We start from the raw sequence: 12,048 nt of genomic DNA, 5'->3' as shown, positions 1-12,048 counted from the left end.
TTCCCTTCATTTTGTTCAGTTAAGATTTGAAAATGAAAGAAAGAAGCTGATTGGTTGCCACGGGCAACTGCTCCAGTCTGGATAAATTCCCTTCATTGAGCTTTCCTATATGGTAAAGACAACAAATTTAGTTTTTTCCCCATTGGTAGTGTTGGTAAAATATTTACAGAGAAAATCAGAACTTTCACATTTCCTTTTATTTATATATGGATACTTCATTATGTACACAAATTAACATGTAAGCCCCTTCTATACATCCTGGAGGCAGCATTTAAAAAAAAAAAAAATGTTTTTCTTCCAACCGAGAACTCAGTCTGACAAGATGGGCGCGTGCAATAAATAAAATAAATAGCGTCCACACCACTCATGTCACGTATGAGATAGATTCCCATCGGTATTAAATACATTGCAGTCTGAGCTTAGTAAATCCTCTTCCTCAGAGTCCTCGTCTTCCTCGTCCGCATCGGTGAGCAGTGCTGTAGTTGGGCCCTTGCAGATCTTGAGGTGTCGTGTCAAGTGATATTTGGTCAGGAAGGCCTTGGAACATTTCTCGCATACGTAGTCCCTTTTCCCTTCATGGGAATTCAGGTGTTTTTTCAGGTGGTTGGTCCTGCTGAAGTGCTTGTCACATTTTGGGCACTTTATCTGCCGTTCCCTGGTGGAAGTAGGAGAGAAAATATGAAATCTAGCAAATTATGACTAAAACAATAGAAGCTACTCAATCATCATTAGTGCAGTGTATAAAAATCAGTGGATCCAATGTCAGCCTGAGAAGACAGCTCGACACGGCAAAGAACGCAAAAAAAAAAAAAAGGTTGAGATAGATATATATATATATATATACACACACACATCAAAGATACATACATATATATACACACACACACATCAAAGATACATACATGCAGTATATACAAATAGATTTGTCCACTGCTGGGCACAGATGTCTCACATTCAGATTAAAAAGGGAACTATGGGGTGAGTGTTTTTCCCCATAGCTTTCTTAAGGGTCACAGGGTGACATATACTAGCGTGCTCCCGTGACCTAAAGCTCAGTATATCGCGAGCTACAGCTTGCGGTATACTGTGACCGCCGCAGCCGGGACGGATCCCAACATTACTGTCGAAATCCACCCAACTGTGTGAGTGACAGCTGGCTCTGACTATCTACAGGCAGAGCCAGCTGTACCCGCCCCCCTCTCCCGTCCGTTCCTCCAAACAGCACTGGGGGATTGGAGCGGGGAATCCCTGCAGGGAGTCGTGACTGAGAGTCCCGGCTCCTTGCAGGGAGATGATCGAGAAGTGAGCGACGGTATGAGTTCGCTCACTTCCCCAAATCTATTGAGCCGACGTGTGACAGTTTCATTGTCACACATCGGCTCGAACTATGAGGTTGAGTTATTTTCACTCTCCTCATAGTTCTCCTTTAATACAAAAAAAAAAACTGTAGGCAAGCCCAGGAGAAGCTGTCCAACTACCTAGTCTTGGACACTGCTCAGACCAGGGTCTGTCTACCACAGGAAAAACTTTGAGCTAGCCACTCTAGCACTTGTCTGACTGATTTGATGCAGTCATGTTTACCTCTTCTTCGTGGTTATTGAAGCCCAGGTCTATCATTGGACATATTTCACTTGGTATGCGTCTCAGGGCATCTTAGCAGTTTCTCCATGGGACAATTCCTCTACATCCTGGAAGCTGGGTCTGGATCAGCATTTGGCTTTCAGCACTATTAAAGGACAGGTTTCTGCCCTTTCTACCGTTGGCCTCTCACTCCTTTATTAAGACCTGTTTACATGGTGTTTCCCCACATAGCTCCCCCTGTTCTTTCCCGTGACTCCATTGGATGTGAATGTGATTCTCTGTGTGCTCCAAGAACTACCGTCTGAACCCATTCGAGAAACTCCTCTCTTTACACTCACAAATTGATATATTACTTGTTACCATCCATCTGTGAGGCAAGTGTCTCAACTGGCGGCCTTATGCTGTAGGGAACTTTTTTTGGTTTCCCATAGGGACAAAGTACTGTTTGTAACTGTAATGAGGTTTGCGCATATCAGTATTATCTGTGAAATTCTCTCTTCCCTCATCTTGAAAAAATGCAGCCATCAATTCAGTTCAATTGACCTCAGGCTGCCCTAATTTTGCCAGGCATCCTTAAATTCCACCAATGGATATCTGTTAATCTGGGCCTGTGATCTTTATAGTCCTTAGTGAAGCACTAAAAACTGTTGATCTAGAGATTTACCTAAGCCTGGGGTGGATTAGCCTTTTTGCATTAGCATGATCTTCTACGATAGGTGTCGTAAATCGCTAATACCATGGTAATTGTCTAGCACAGCTTAGCTAATTCTCTACAGATCACCTGGTGGATAAAAAAGGAATGTGTGGTATCCCAGTGTGTCAAACAGAGTAACATTAACCCAATTTTCATAACTCTGAATAGGAGAATGATATTGTAACATTAATCGCATAAATAGCTGCTTCTCGTCATATCAATCATGGGTGGGTTACATCGGTCAGAGGCCTGACAAGCCACATTAACCCTCCTGGGCCAGCCATACTTCAGATAAAAGTCAAATTTGGATTCAATGTAAAGCTATTTTCATGACACTCAATCATTTAGGGGTTATCAGACAATAATAGGCAAGTATATTAAAACTATAATCTTAGTTATGAAAATTGACAGTTTGGGAGGAGCAGAGAAGGGCATCATAAAGGCTTAGCCCTTCTGCTCACCATCCCCAGCCCTGCTGTATGGGCAGTCGAGGAGGCTCTTGGTTTAACATCAAGAAGGGGCCTTAGCAACATCAAAGCTGTGTAACATCCAAGAAGAGTTCCCCTTCGTCAAGAAAGAATCTTTGCAAGCCATACTTGGAGAAAGAGCCATTCGGATCCATCTTCTGTTTATTCAACTGGACTCTGTCAGAACCTATAAACCCAGGACTGTTAAGTATTCTCTTTTTATTCCCTTTTATTTTACGGTTATCTCTGTCTCTCTTGGTTAACATCTAATTCTGTATATTTCTTTCCTGCACCGCTTCTTTTATTAAAGGATGATCTTAAAAATCTCTATGCTCTAAACAAGAACTTCAAGTATCCTTGCCTCTGTGAAGAGCACTACTGTATAGTGAATCCTATCACATTCCTGTCTGAGAGGACAGCGGTATCATAGGCTTTGCCTTAGTTTTTGGAATTGAAACAGGATTTGCTGTGAAAGGTTTGTGTTTCCATTAAAACATGTGGTGGCAGCTACTATTTTGTGTGTAAAGGGCAAACTACAAAGTTAACCAACCCTAGTGATGATTGCTCTGCCTGCTGGCCTGAGATTGTGGTCTAATGGGAAATCTCGGTGCAGGGTGAGTCTGGGAGCCATATCCTTGTCCGGAGCTGCATATAGTCATGTGTTATTGACATACACTGGGTTTGGACTGAGCCCCTCCATCAACGTGTTAATGCCCAGGACTTCCTTCTCGCCCAAGATAGTTTCTGCTCTTCACCTCAACCATGACCTTGTTCTTCCTCTATCCAGCTCCAGTTCACCAAGAAGAAATGTCTTTTCATTATGTGGAGCTGGTCTGTGGGAGTATCTCTCCACCACTGCTTCTTTCTGAAAGACGAATTCCATTTTTGTCATATCAGATGGCCCCTTATAAAGGACACAAGCTTCTTGTTCCACCATCTCTAGATGGCTTGGATAAGCCACCATACAAGCTTATGGTCCTGAAGATCAGGTTCCCCCCTTTCAAAGGGACACTCTACTGCATTCATAAGATGTTGACTGTGCACCCACTCACAGGCAGTCCGACGTCATGAGAAACACCTCCTCGGGTGCTTGATAGCAGCAACCATATATATATCTCCGCAAGGTCGTTTTAAAAAAAAAAAACTTTATTTAAAATTTCACAATGTCACAGCTACACTGCTTCACTATATGTAAATTTTAAATAAAGTTTGTTTAAAAAAAAACAACCAAACACTACCTTACGGAGATAACTGGTGTTGCTGTCAATCACCTGAGGAGGTGTTTCCTATGACATTGAGCTGCCTGTGCGTGTGTGCACAGGCAGAGTCTTACACAAGCTTGTAGTCCCAAGCACTGGAGCGCACACTAGAGGGTGGCTCCATAGGACGCAGTAAGAGAAATGGAGGCACCCTCAGAACGGAAATCATCTGCAGCGCTGGGGGAAAAAAATAAATAAAAGGAAGACGATCTGCACACCAAACAAAGCATCTCATGCAGTAAGATTTATCTAATTACATTCATGTTTAAAAAAAAAAAAAATCTGTGAAACTCTAATATCACTTTAACCCCTTCATGACTGAGCTAGTTTTCAGTTTCTGTTCATAAATGACTGACACACTTTTTACAGTTTTGCTGTGTGGTTCTTCCACAGCAGTAATATACTTTCTTACTAAATGTACCCACACATCTTATATATAGTTTTTTAGAGGACAGGTAGGGCTATATAATTATATCACATATGTGTACCTAACCCCTTACTTAGTTTGAATAAAAAAAAAAAAAAGAAGAAGAAGAAATTCGGGCTCTCAAGCTGTCAAAACAAATAGCAGAGAGGTGAGTCACTGCTACCTCTCTGCTATTTTCAGCTGTCAGATACGGGATCGCAAATTGCGGTCCTGTATTTGCATGTAACGGCTTCATTCTTTCATTAATGAAAGAAGCTTTTACAAAAAGCTTAATTATGTCATTAATCAATGCCTCAATAGTGAGGCATTCATTAATGTCTGGTAACTGCGGAGAATCAGCTGTTACCAGCATTACAAAGCCTTATATAACTCGTCACGTACAGTGTATGTGGCCAGTCATATAGGCACAAAGTGCCGGGACGTACACTGTACGTCTCCCGTCACGGAGGGGTTAAAGTGACATTAAAGTCAAAAACTTTTTTCCCTCCCCCCAATGTTAAAACACTTACCTTAAATGATGTTTCTTAATCCGATCTTCTTTCCTGTCCTTTTCAGCCTTCTCTCCAGCGCTGCTGCGGGTCTCTGATCCAGTGCTGACTCCTCTGTCCTTGCTGGCACTTCCTGTCCCACGGTGTCTGCATGCGGGTGCGCGCGTCCATATATTTACCTTGCGTCTCTCCTTGTCTCCCGGCCGAAAAGCCAAACTGCGCATGCACCCGCCCAAGATGCTTTGTGGCCGCCCGAGCAGTTTCGGATTTTCGGACGGGAGCGCGCGGGGGGAAGACAGGGGGAAGTTTAAACCGCTTTTAACAAAACAAAACACTTTTTGCATATATCTACAGCTTGCTAGCAGTAGATATATGAAAAAAAACGTAAAACTGGCGAGTTGGAGGTGTTAAGTCTTTAGAGTGGTAGGCTTTGAATTTTTCTGTATGCCTAACGTCTATTTCTCCTAGAGGCAGCAGCATAACCCTATGCCTCAGAATTCTTCAGAGCTGTGTCCCTCAATGGACAAATACATTGGATGAAATCAGCCTTTAAGTTGTCCTGACCATTACAACATGCTTCTCAATATGATGATATTCAAGCAGAAGAGTCATGGTACTACTCACCGGGTATGAGTGAGCATGTGCTGTTTAAGGTCCTGCCTCCTCATAAACATCTTGTCACAGAAATCACACTTCAGGTTCTTCTCGCCCGTGTGGGTCACCATGTGTGAGGCCAAGTGAGCTTTCTGTGTAAATGATTTGTCACAAAGGCCGCAGCGATGATTCTTCTGCCCTGTGGGAAGAGCCGGGTAACCAGCATTAAAACAGGTCCAATAGTTCTGCTATGGAAAATGTGTTCCAAGCTGGAAAGAAAAAAAAAAAAAAGGCGACATTTAAAACTGAAAGGAACCCTGACCTGTACTGATGCAGGCTGCCAATCCCCACCTCCCTTCCAACAATGCTAGCTGCCTGGCTGTCACCCTGAATCAATAGCATCAGTACTACTCTAAAGCACTGTCCCAGAAGAAGTATGCAGACTAGGAGCATTAATTAACTAGTTTACCAATCACAGGATTTGTAGTCCCAGTGGTTTATATCTTTTTAAAGTGAATGTAAAGCCAAAACATTTTTTTTCAGTTCTAGGTAGAGTAGGGAAGGCCTTTTATTTTTTGCCATCTGTGTTCCATTGGAGAAATGTCCTTTCACTTTCTGTCCTGGAGACACAAGGTGACCTTCCTCAATGGAAGATTTCCTCTCATTTCCCGATCTGGTGACAATTGTAAATTATGGATTTCCCATCTTTCTGTTCCTGCGATAATGGTCACCGGGACAAAGAGGGTGAATCATCAGTGGGGGCACATAGAAAAATAAAAACCTGACCAAGGTTCTATCACTTCTCCATTGTATCCAAAACCAACAATAATAATAGGATTTTTGTACCATCAAATCCTCTTCTTCAAGTCCTTTGAGGGACACAGGAATTCAGAAAGTCTGGTTATACTACCACCTTCAGGAGGTTGGGACACTGGCAACCAGAAAAGAGGGGTAGGACCTGTGTCCCTCAGTGGACTTGAAAACGATTTTATGATACAAAGTACAAAAATATTATATTCAATAAATTTTTAAGACATCCAAAAGCAGTTCAACTGTCAGCAACACAGGACAAGCAGAAAGACCAAGGCCCAAATCTGAGCCAGATGAGGTGAAACAGAGGCTCAACCTAATGCTCAAGACCAGGACAGAGGTAATCACCACCAAGGGAAATGACTAACCGAAGCTACACTGAGCTCATTTGAGCAAGGCTGTGAACAAACAAAAAAAAAAAACATAGCATGGAACATAATTAGCCGATACGGAAAGCTAGAACAACGTGATATGGTCAACAAAAAAGAACAATGGGACAATTCTCAGGAAAAAACAGGTGTCCAGGGGGAACACTGGACAACAACAGGTCCACAGAAGACGACCAGCCAGTCCTGGTCTACAAGAGAGGCTAAAGCCTTGCGCCTTCAAACTATTAGGATTCTGGGAAGGAAGGTTTCAGGATAAGAATGAGGTTGCCTGGCCAAACAGTCAATCTCGTAAGTGCGAAACCTCACAATGTGTTCCTTAACCCCTTTGTGACGGGAGACATACACTGTGCGTCCTGTCACAAAGTGCCTATGTGACTGGCCATGTACACTGTAGGTGACAAGTTATTTAAGGCTCTGTAATGCCGGTAACCGCTGATTCTCAGCTGTTACCAGTCATTAATGAATGCCTCAGTATTGAGGCATTCATTAATGAAATAGTTAAGCTTTTGTAAAAGCTTCTTTCATTAATGAAAGAATGAAGCCGTTACATGCAAATACAGAAGCGCTAAATAGCAATCCTCTATTTGACAGCTAAAAATAGCAGAGAGGTAGCAGAGTGACTTACCTTCCTGCTATTTGTTTTGACAGCCCCATGTTTATGATACATTTCAGGCAAAGAGATACAATGTATCTATGTGCCTGAAATGTATCACTTCTGATCGTCTGGGCACGATCAGAATCCTTTAGGCCCCATTCACACTAAGCGACACTCACCTCGAGCGGATTTCCGCGCAATGGTTTGGGCGACGATCATGCGACCTTCACCGTCATGCTGCATTTAAAAAAAAAAAAAGGAAATTCGTGGGAAAAAGGGTCCTGCAGGCACGACTTGTGACCGCGACATGGAGCTGTACATTAAGACAGCTCCATTGAAAACCAGCAACTTCTCGCGATATCGCGCGGTAAACATGCGCAATATCGCGGCGGAAATCGAGGGATTTTCCACTCAGTGTGAATGGGGCCTTAGTCAGATCTGATTCTGACATGCTGTCAGGATCAGTCTCTAAGGTTATTATTAGTTGTTTGGAGCAGCCTATAAAAAATTTCTAAAAAATAATAATAATAATCAAAACTTGTGAATAAAGTGTTTTCTTCTAGTTTGTTTCCATTTCTTTTTATATTTTATTCAAAGTGAGGAGTTAGGGCTATATAATTATATCAAACATGTGTACCTATCTGTCCTCTAAAAAACAATATATAATATGTGCGGGTACATTTAGTAAGAAAGTATATTACTGCTGTGGAAGAATAACACAGAAAAAAAATTTCAAAAGTGTGTCAGTCATTTATGAACAGAAACTGAAAACTAGCTCAGTCATGAAGGGGTTAAGAGAGCCATAATACCCCTTAGACTAGTAGCAAACCCAAAAAGGTACCAACTAGAAGGTCAAAATGACATAATAAGGGAGGTAGGGTGCCCAAGAGGTACCCGTACAAGGGTAGGCAGAGATGATACACCACAATCCCAGACTGGTGCATGCAAACACCAAAAGAGAAGAGATAAGCAGGACCCATCCACTAAAACACTGAGAGGCATCTCTGGGGGCCAGACAAAGGAACTCTGCAGAATCTGCCTAACCTAGAATACAGAACATGGTTCTAAGGCCTCATTCACACTGGCTGTCCTACAATTAGAGTTCTAAACGCAGGACGCGTTATCTGGGAACTATAAACAACTTTTATGCTTCCCAGGTGACTTTTTCCTGCATTGAGATGTTCCTGCGTAAAGCCGCATTTAGAGGTTATAAGCAGATCGTGGACACACAGAATTCTATTTTCTCTAAACGCAGCCAAACTGAATGCAAGTAAGTACAAAGTCTCAATGGTATCACTGCAAATGAATTATATGCTATAAACGTGTTCCAAACACATATAAATGCAGGTTTGACAATGCCAGTGTGAATGAGGCCTAACCAGTCATCTGACCTGTCCCAGGCCGGTGAAGCATCCAGAGCCGTGGAGCAAGTGGCAGAAACCTTAGCCAAACAGCTAAGAACATTTAACTGAATATGGACAGAAGCAGTTAAGGGAACTGGAGACATTTCCACAATAGGTTACAAATCAGCCACGTTCAGGGGACCCAACCACTGTGATCAGGTTCCATGAAAGCCTCCAGCCACATACTCCATCCCTAACTGGCAGAACCTGGAATGGCATCCCAGTGTGCGCTGTTAATTTACAATCCAGGGGAACATGTGATCCTTCAACGATGCGGTCTTCCTGCCATGCAGGAGATAAGATATGTGAACCCCACTGGCCGAAAGAGAGAAGGAATGTGTTGATGAGAGCAGAACTCTCACAGTTGTCCAGCGAAGGGAGCAGGTCACTCATTCTGTCACAAGGAGAACTCTCAACCTCAAAAGGTGGTCATGGGTATAAAAAATGAAAAAAAGGCCTCAGTCATGAAGGGGTTAAGGCTGCAACCAACTAATCGATAATAATTGATGAGAATATTTGTCAACTATTCTCATCGATTAGTTGGTTGGATCCCCTAGCTCTCTCCTCCATGCTGGGACAAGGGCACAGCAAGCAGTGGGTGGCTGCAATAGCCAGCCTGCTATTGCAGTTTGAAATGGTCAATAGCTGGCTGGGTATTGCACCAGCCCACTACCTGCCGTATTTACATTTAGCTGCCGTCTGTGCAATCTCGCCACTGGCAGCTGTCATTCCCTGGCTGAAGATATTCAAGTGCCATGTGCTTACAATACAATTATTAAAAAAAAAAAAAAATTATAATAAGGTGGGGAAAAAAAGAACTAATTTTTGGCTTCGGCCTGACAAATTCTGCTGTGGGAGGTGCGTTGCAGTGCCATTCATTTCAATAGCACCCCAAAAGCGCCTCCACCCACAGTGTGATCCCCAGCCCTGGTATTCCAGTGCAGTGTGATTGCAATAAATTGTGCATGCAGTCTTATTCTGAAGCAAATTTATGTTTGTAACATTGCATTTGTGTATTTTATTTTAAATTATGGATGGGATTTAATTTAAATTTTTTTTATCCAATTAATTGAAAAATAAATCGGCCAACTAATCAATTCTGAAAATAATCATTAGTTGCAGCGCTGATGGTCTTACAACACCTAAGTGAGGTCCAATGTAGTGCAGTTCAAAGAACCACCTTGTAGCAGGATCCCTCAAAGAAACAGGGACCAACTGTTCTGAGGAACTAGACCTAAGCCCCAGGGGTGGGGACACCCCTGACAGCTAAGGAAGAGTCCACTGACTCATGGGGTGTAGACTTCTTTAGTGAGATTTTGAGCTGAACAGCCTTGCACGTTGGTGGTCAATAGTTTCCAACACTAGAAACCTGTGAGTGCCCTTTTGATCGAAGCTTGCAGATGTTAGGCCCCTCAGAAGAGTTCTAAGTGCAAGGCTCCAAAAAGCTGACCCTCTTTAACCTCCCTGGCGGTATGATTGAGCATGCCCAAAGCGGTACATTGTTTTTCAAGGAAATTTGTTGTTTTATATTGTAGGCTGTTTAACCACCTCCCAACCAGCCATTGTAGTTTAACAGCCACTCAGGGGTGCTGTTTTTCAAAGCAGACACTTAAAGTAACACTAAATTCAGGAGCAAGCTTGGAGTGGTGGCTACTTTACAACACACAGACAACAGGCTTTACATGTGTGTGAAAACCTAAATAGGAGTATAAAGCTTCCCCTGTTAGCTCAAAGGGACAGCACAATATTTATATACTATACATCCCCATCACTTTTTCTCAATCATATATGGTGCCAGCATACTGTATAACTGACAATTCACTGAGCTGCAGCACACTTTTTTCCTGACCATAATAATAAAAAAAAAAAAAAAGAAAAAAAAAAAAAAAAAAAAAAAAAAAAAAGAAGGACAAAATCACTAAATATTCCCTTTGTAGAGCTCGAAGTAGGGCATGGTACATACTGCCCATCAGCTCCCTGCTCTTGGAGGATAACACTCAATGGAAATGCCTTTTGTACAAATGTCAACTCTTACTTAGTGATTAGGATTAGCATCTTGCACACAGAGTTAAATAAATATTACCAAGCAGATTTTGGACTGCCCTCCCAGAACACAGGAAGTGCAGTGGCTGAGACCTACCTGTGTGTATGCGTAGATGAGTACGCAGGTTGCTCGGGTCACTGAAGGCTTTGCTGCAGAACTCACATTTGTGGGGTTTCATGCCCATATGCCCCATGTAGTGCACATTGAGCTTAGAGGATGAGGAGAAGGAGCGGGGGCACACTGAGCACTTCCACTTGCGTTCTTTGCTGGGGCTCAAGCCCTGGCTGGTGTCCTCGCTGCTCAGGGTCTCGCTGGGGAGGTGGCTGTTCACATGACTGTTCAGGTGAGCCTTGAATTCTGCGTAGGACATGCACTCCTTCCCACAATGACACAGCAGCACCTCCGGTTGCTCAGGCAAACCTGACAAAAGCAGTCATAAACCATTATAAAAACTGTAAGCTTTAAAGAGCAACACCACCTGAAACATTATGATGATGAACCAAAGAGTCTTACTCTACCCAAATACTATACATTTTCCATACCCATCTGCTGAGCGTAGTCCCGGCTGTAATAGAAGAGCAGTTCCTCCTGGCCTGGAATATCCTGGGAGGTACAGAAATAGATCTTCCCATTGTGAGGGTACGCCACAAGATTCTGCTCCTCTGGGTTCCTGATAGAAGCAAACAGAACGTGACATCACGGTTTCTGTAAAAACATTCCATCCTTCTCAGCAGATGTTCCCGTATCCCTCCATACCTCGCCTTCCGGACAAACATCATCCAGTTACATTCATTCTCATCTGTCGTTATGATGCAGAATTCCATCACATTGTTGTTGTACATCTGAGGACAGAGAGTATTTTAGGAGCTCCAAGAAACAATTCAGTTGAAAAAAATAACTTAAAAGCCAAACTCCAGCCAAAATATTTTATTTATTGCTTTCAGGGTAGATCAGGTGGTGTCCCTATTACTGTGATTTCCCCTCACTTCCTATCGGGACAGGAAGTGATATGACATTTCTGCAGTGGTGAGTTAGGTGAAGTTTTCTCTATTTACTTCAAGCAGGTGTATAATATAATATAATATAATATATATCTCTCACATACACAGCCGGCCCCTTTAAGCAGTTATACCAGCAGCAGCTGTGCTCTTGGTACCTTTGTAAACAGCCAGCGAAAGCTGTTCAGATACAAGCAACCCAGTGACTACACAGCTACTTAATCTTTTGTACTGAGCGGTGAAGTGTGCCCCCTCCCCCCCCCCGCTACAGGCTCCCCTGGGCTGCCCGGTCCCCTGGG

General features: G+C 42.9%; 1 protein-coding gene across 1 annotated transcript in view; it reads right to left on the bottom strand.

The window, feature by feature from the left end:
* Positions 1 to 218: 218 nt before the first annotated feature.
* PRDM4 (PR/SET domain 4) overlaps positions 219 to 12,048 on the bottom strand; it is a 20,750-nt gene continuing 8,920 nt past the window's right edge. The window contains exons 7-11 of the mRNA XM_018560107.1: positions 11,508 to 11,593; positions 11,294 to 11,421; positions 10,848 to 11,171; positions 5,541 to 5,709; positions 219 to 655 (exon numbers count right to left, since the gene is read on the bottom strand). Of these exons, the coding sequence (XP_018415609.1) occupies positions 370 to 655; positions 5,541 to 5,709; positions 10,848 to 11,171; positions 11,294 to 11,421; positions 11,508 to 11,593 (993 nt within the window). The 3' untranslated portion in view covers positions 219 to 369. The remainder of the gene's footprint in view (positions 656 to 5,540; positions 5,710 to 10,847; positions 11,172 to 11,293; positions 11,422 to 11,507; positions 11,594 to 12,048) is intronic.

The sequence above is a fragment of the Nanorana parkeri genome, unplaced genomic scaffold (assembly GCF_000935625.1).
Source record: "Nanorana parkeri isolate BGI_ZX_2015 unplaced genomic scaffold, ASM93562v1 scaffold432, whole genome shotgun sequence".
In the NCBI taxonomy this organism is placed as follows: domain Eukaryota; kingdom Metazoa; phylum Chordata; class Amphibia; order Anura; family Dicroglossidae; genus Nanorana; species Nanorana parkeri.
This window is presented reverse-complemented; position numbering and strand designations above follow the sequence as displayed.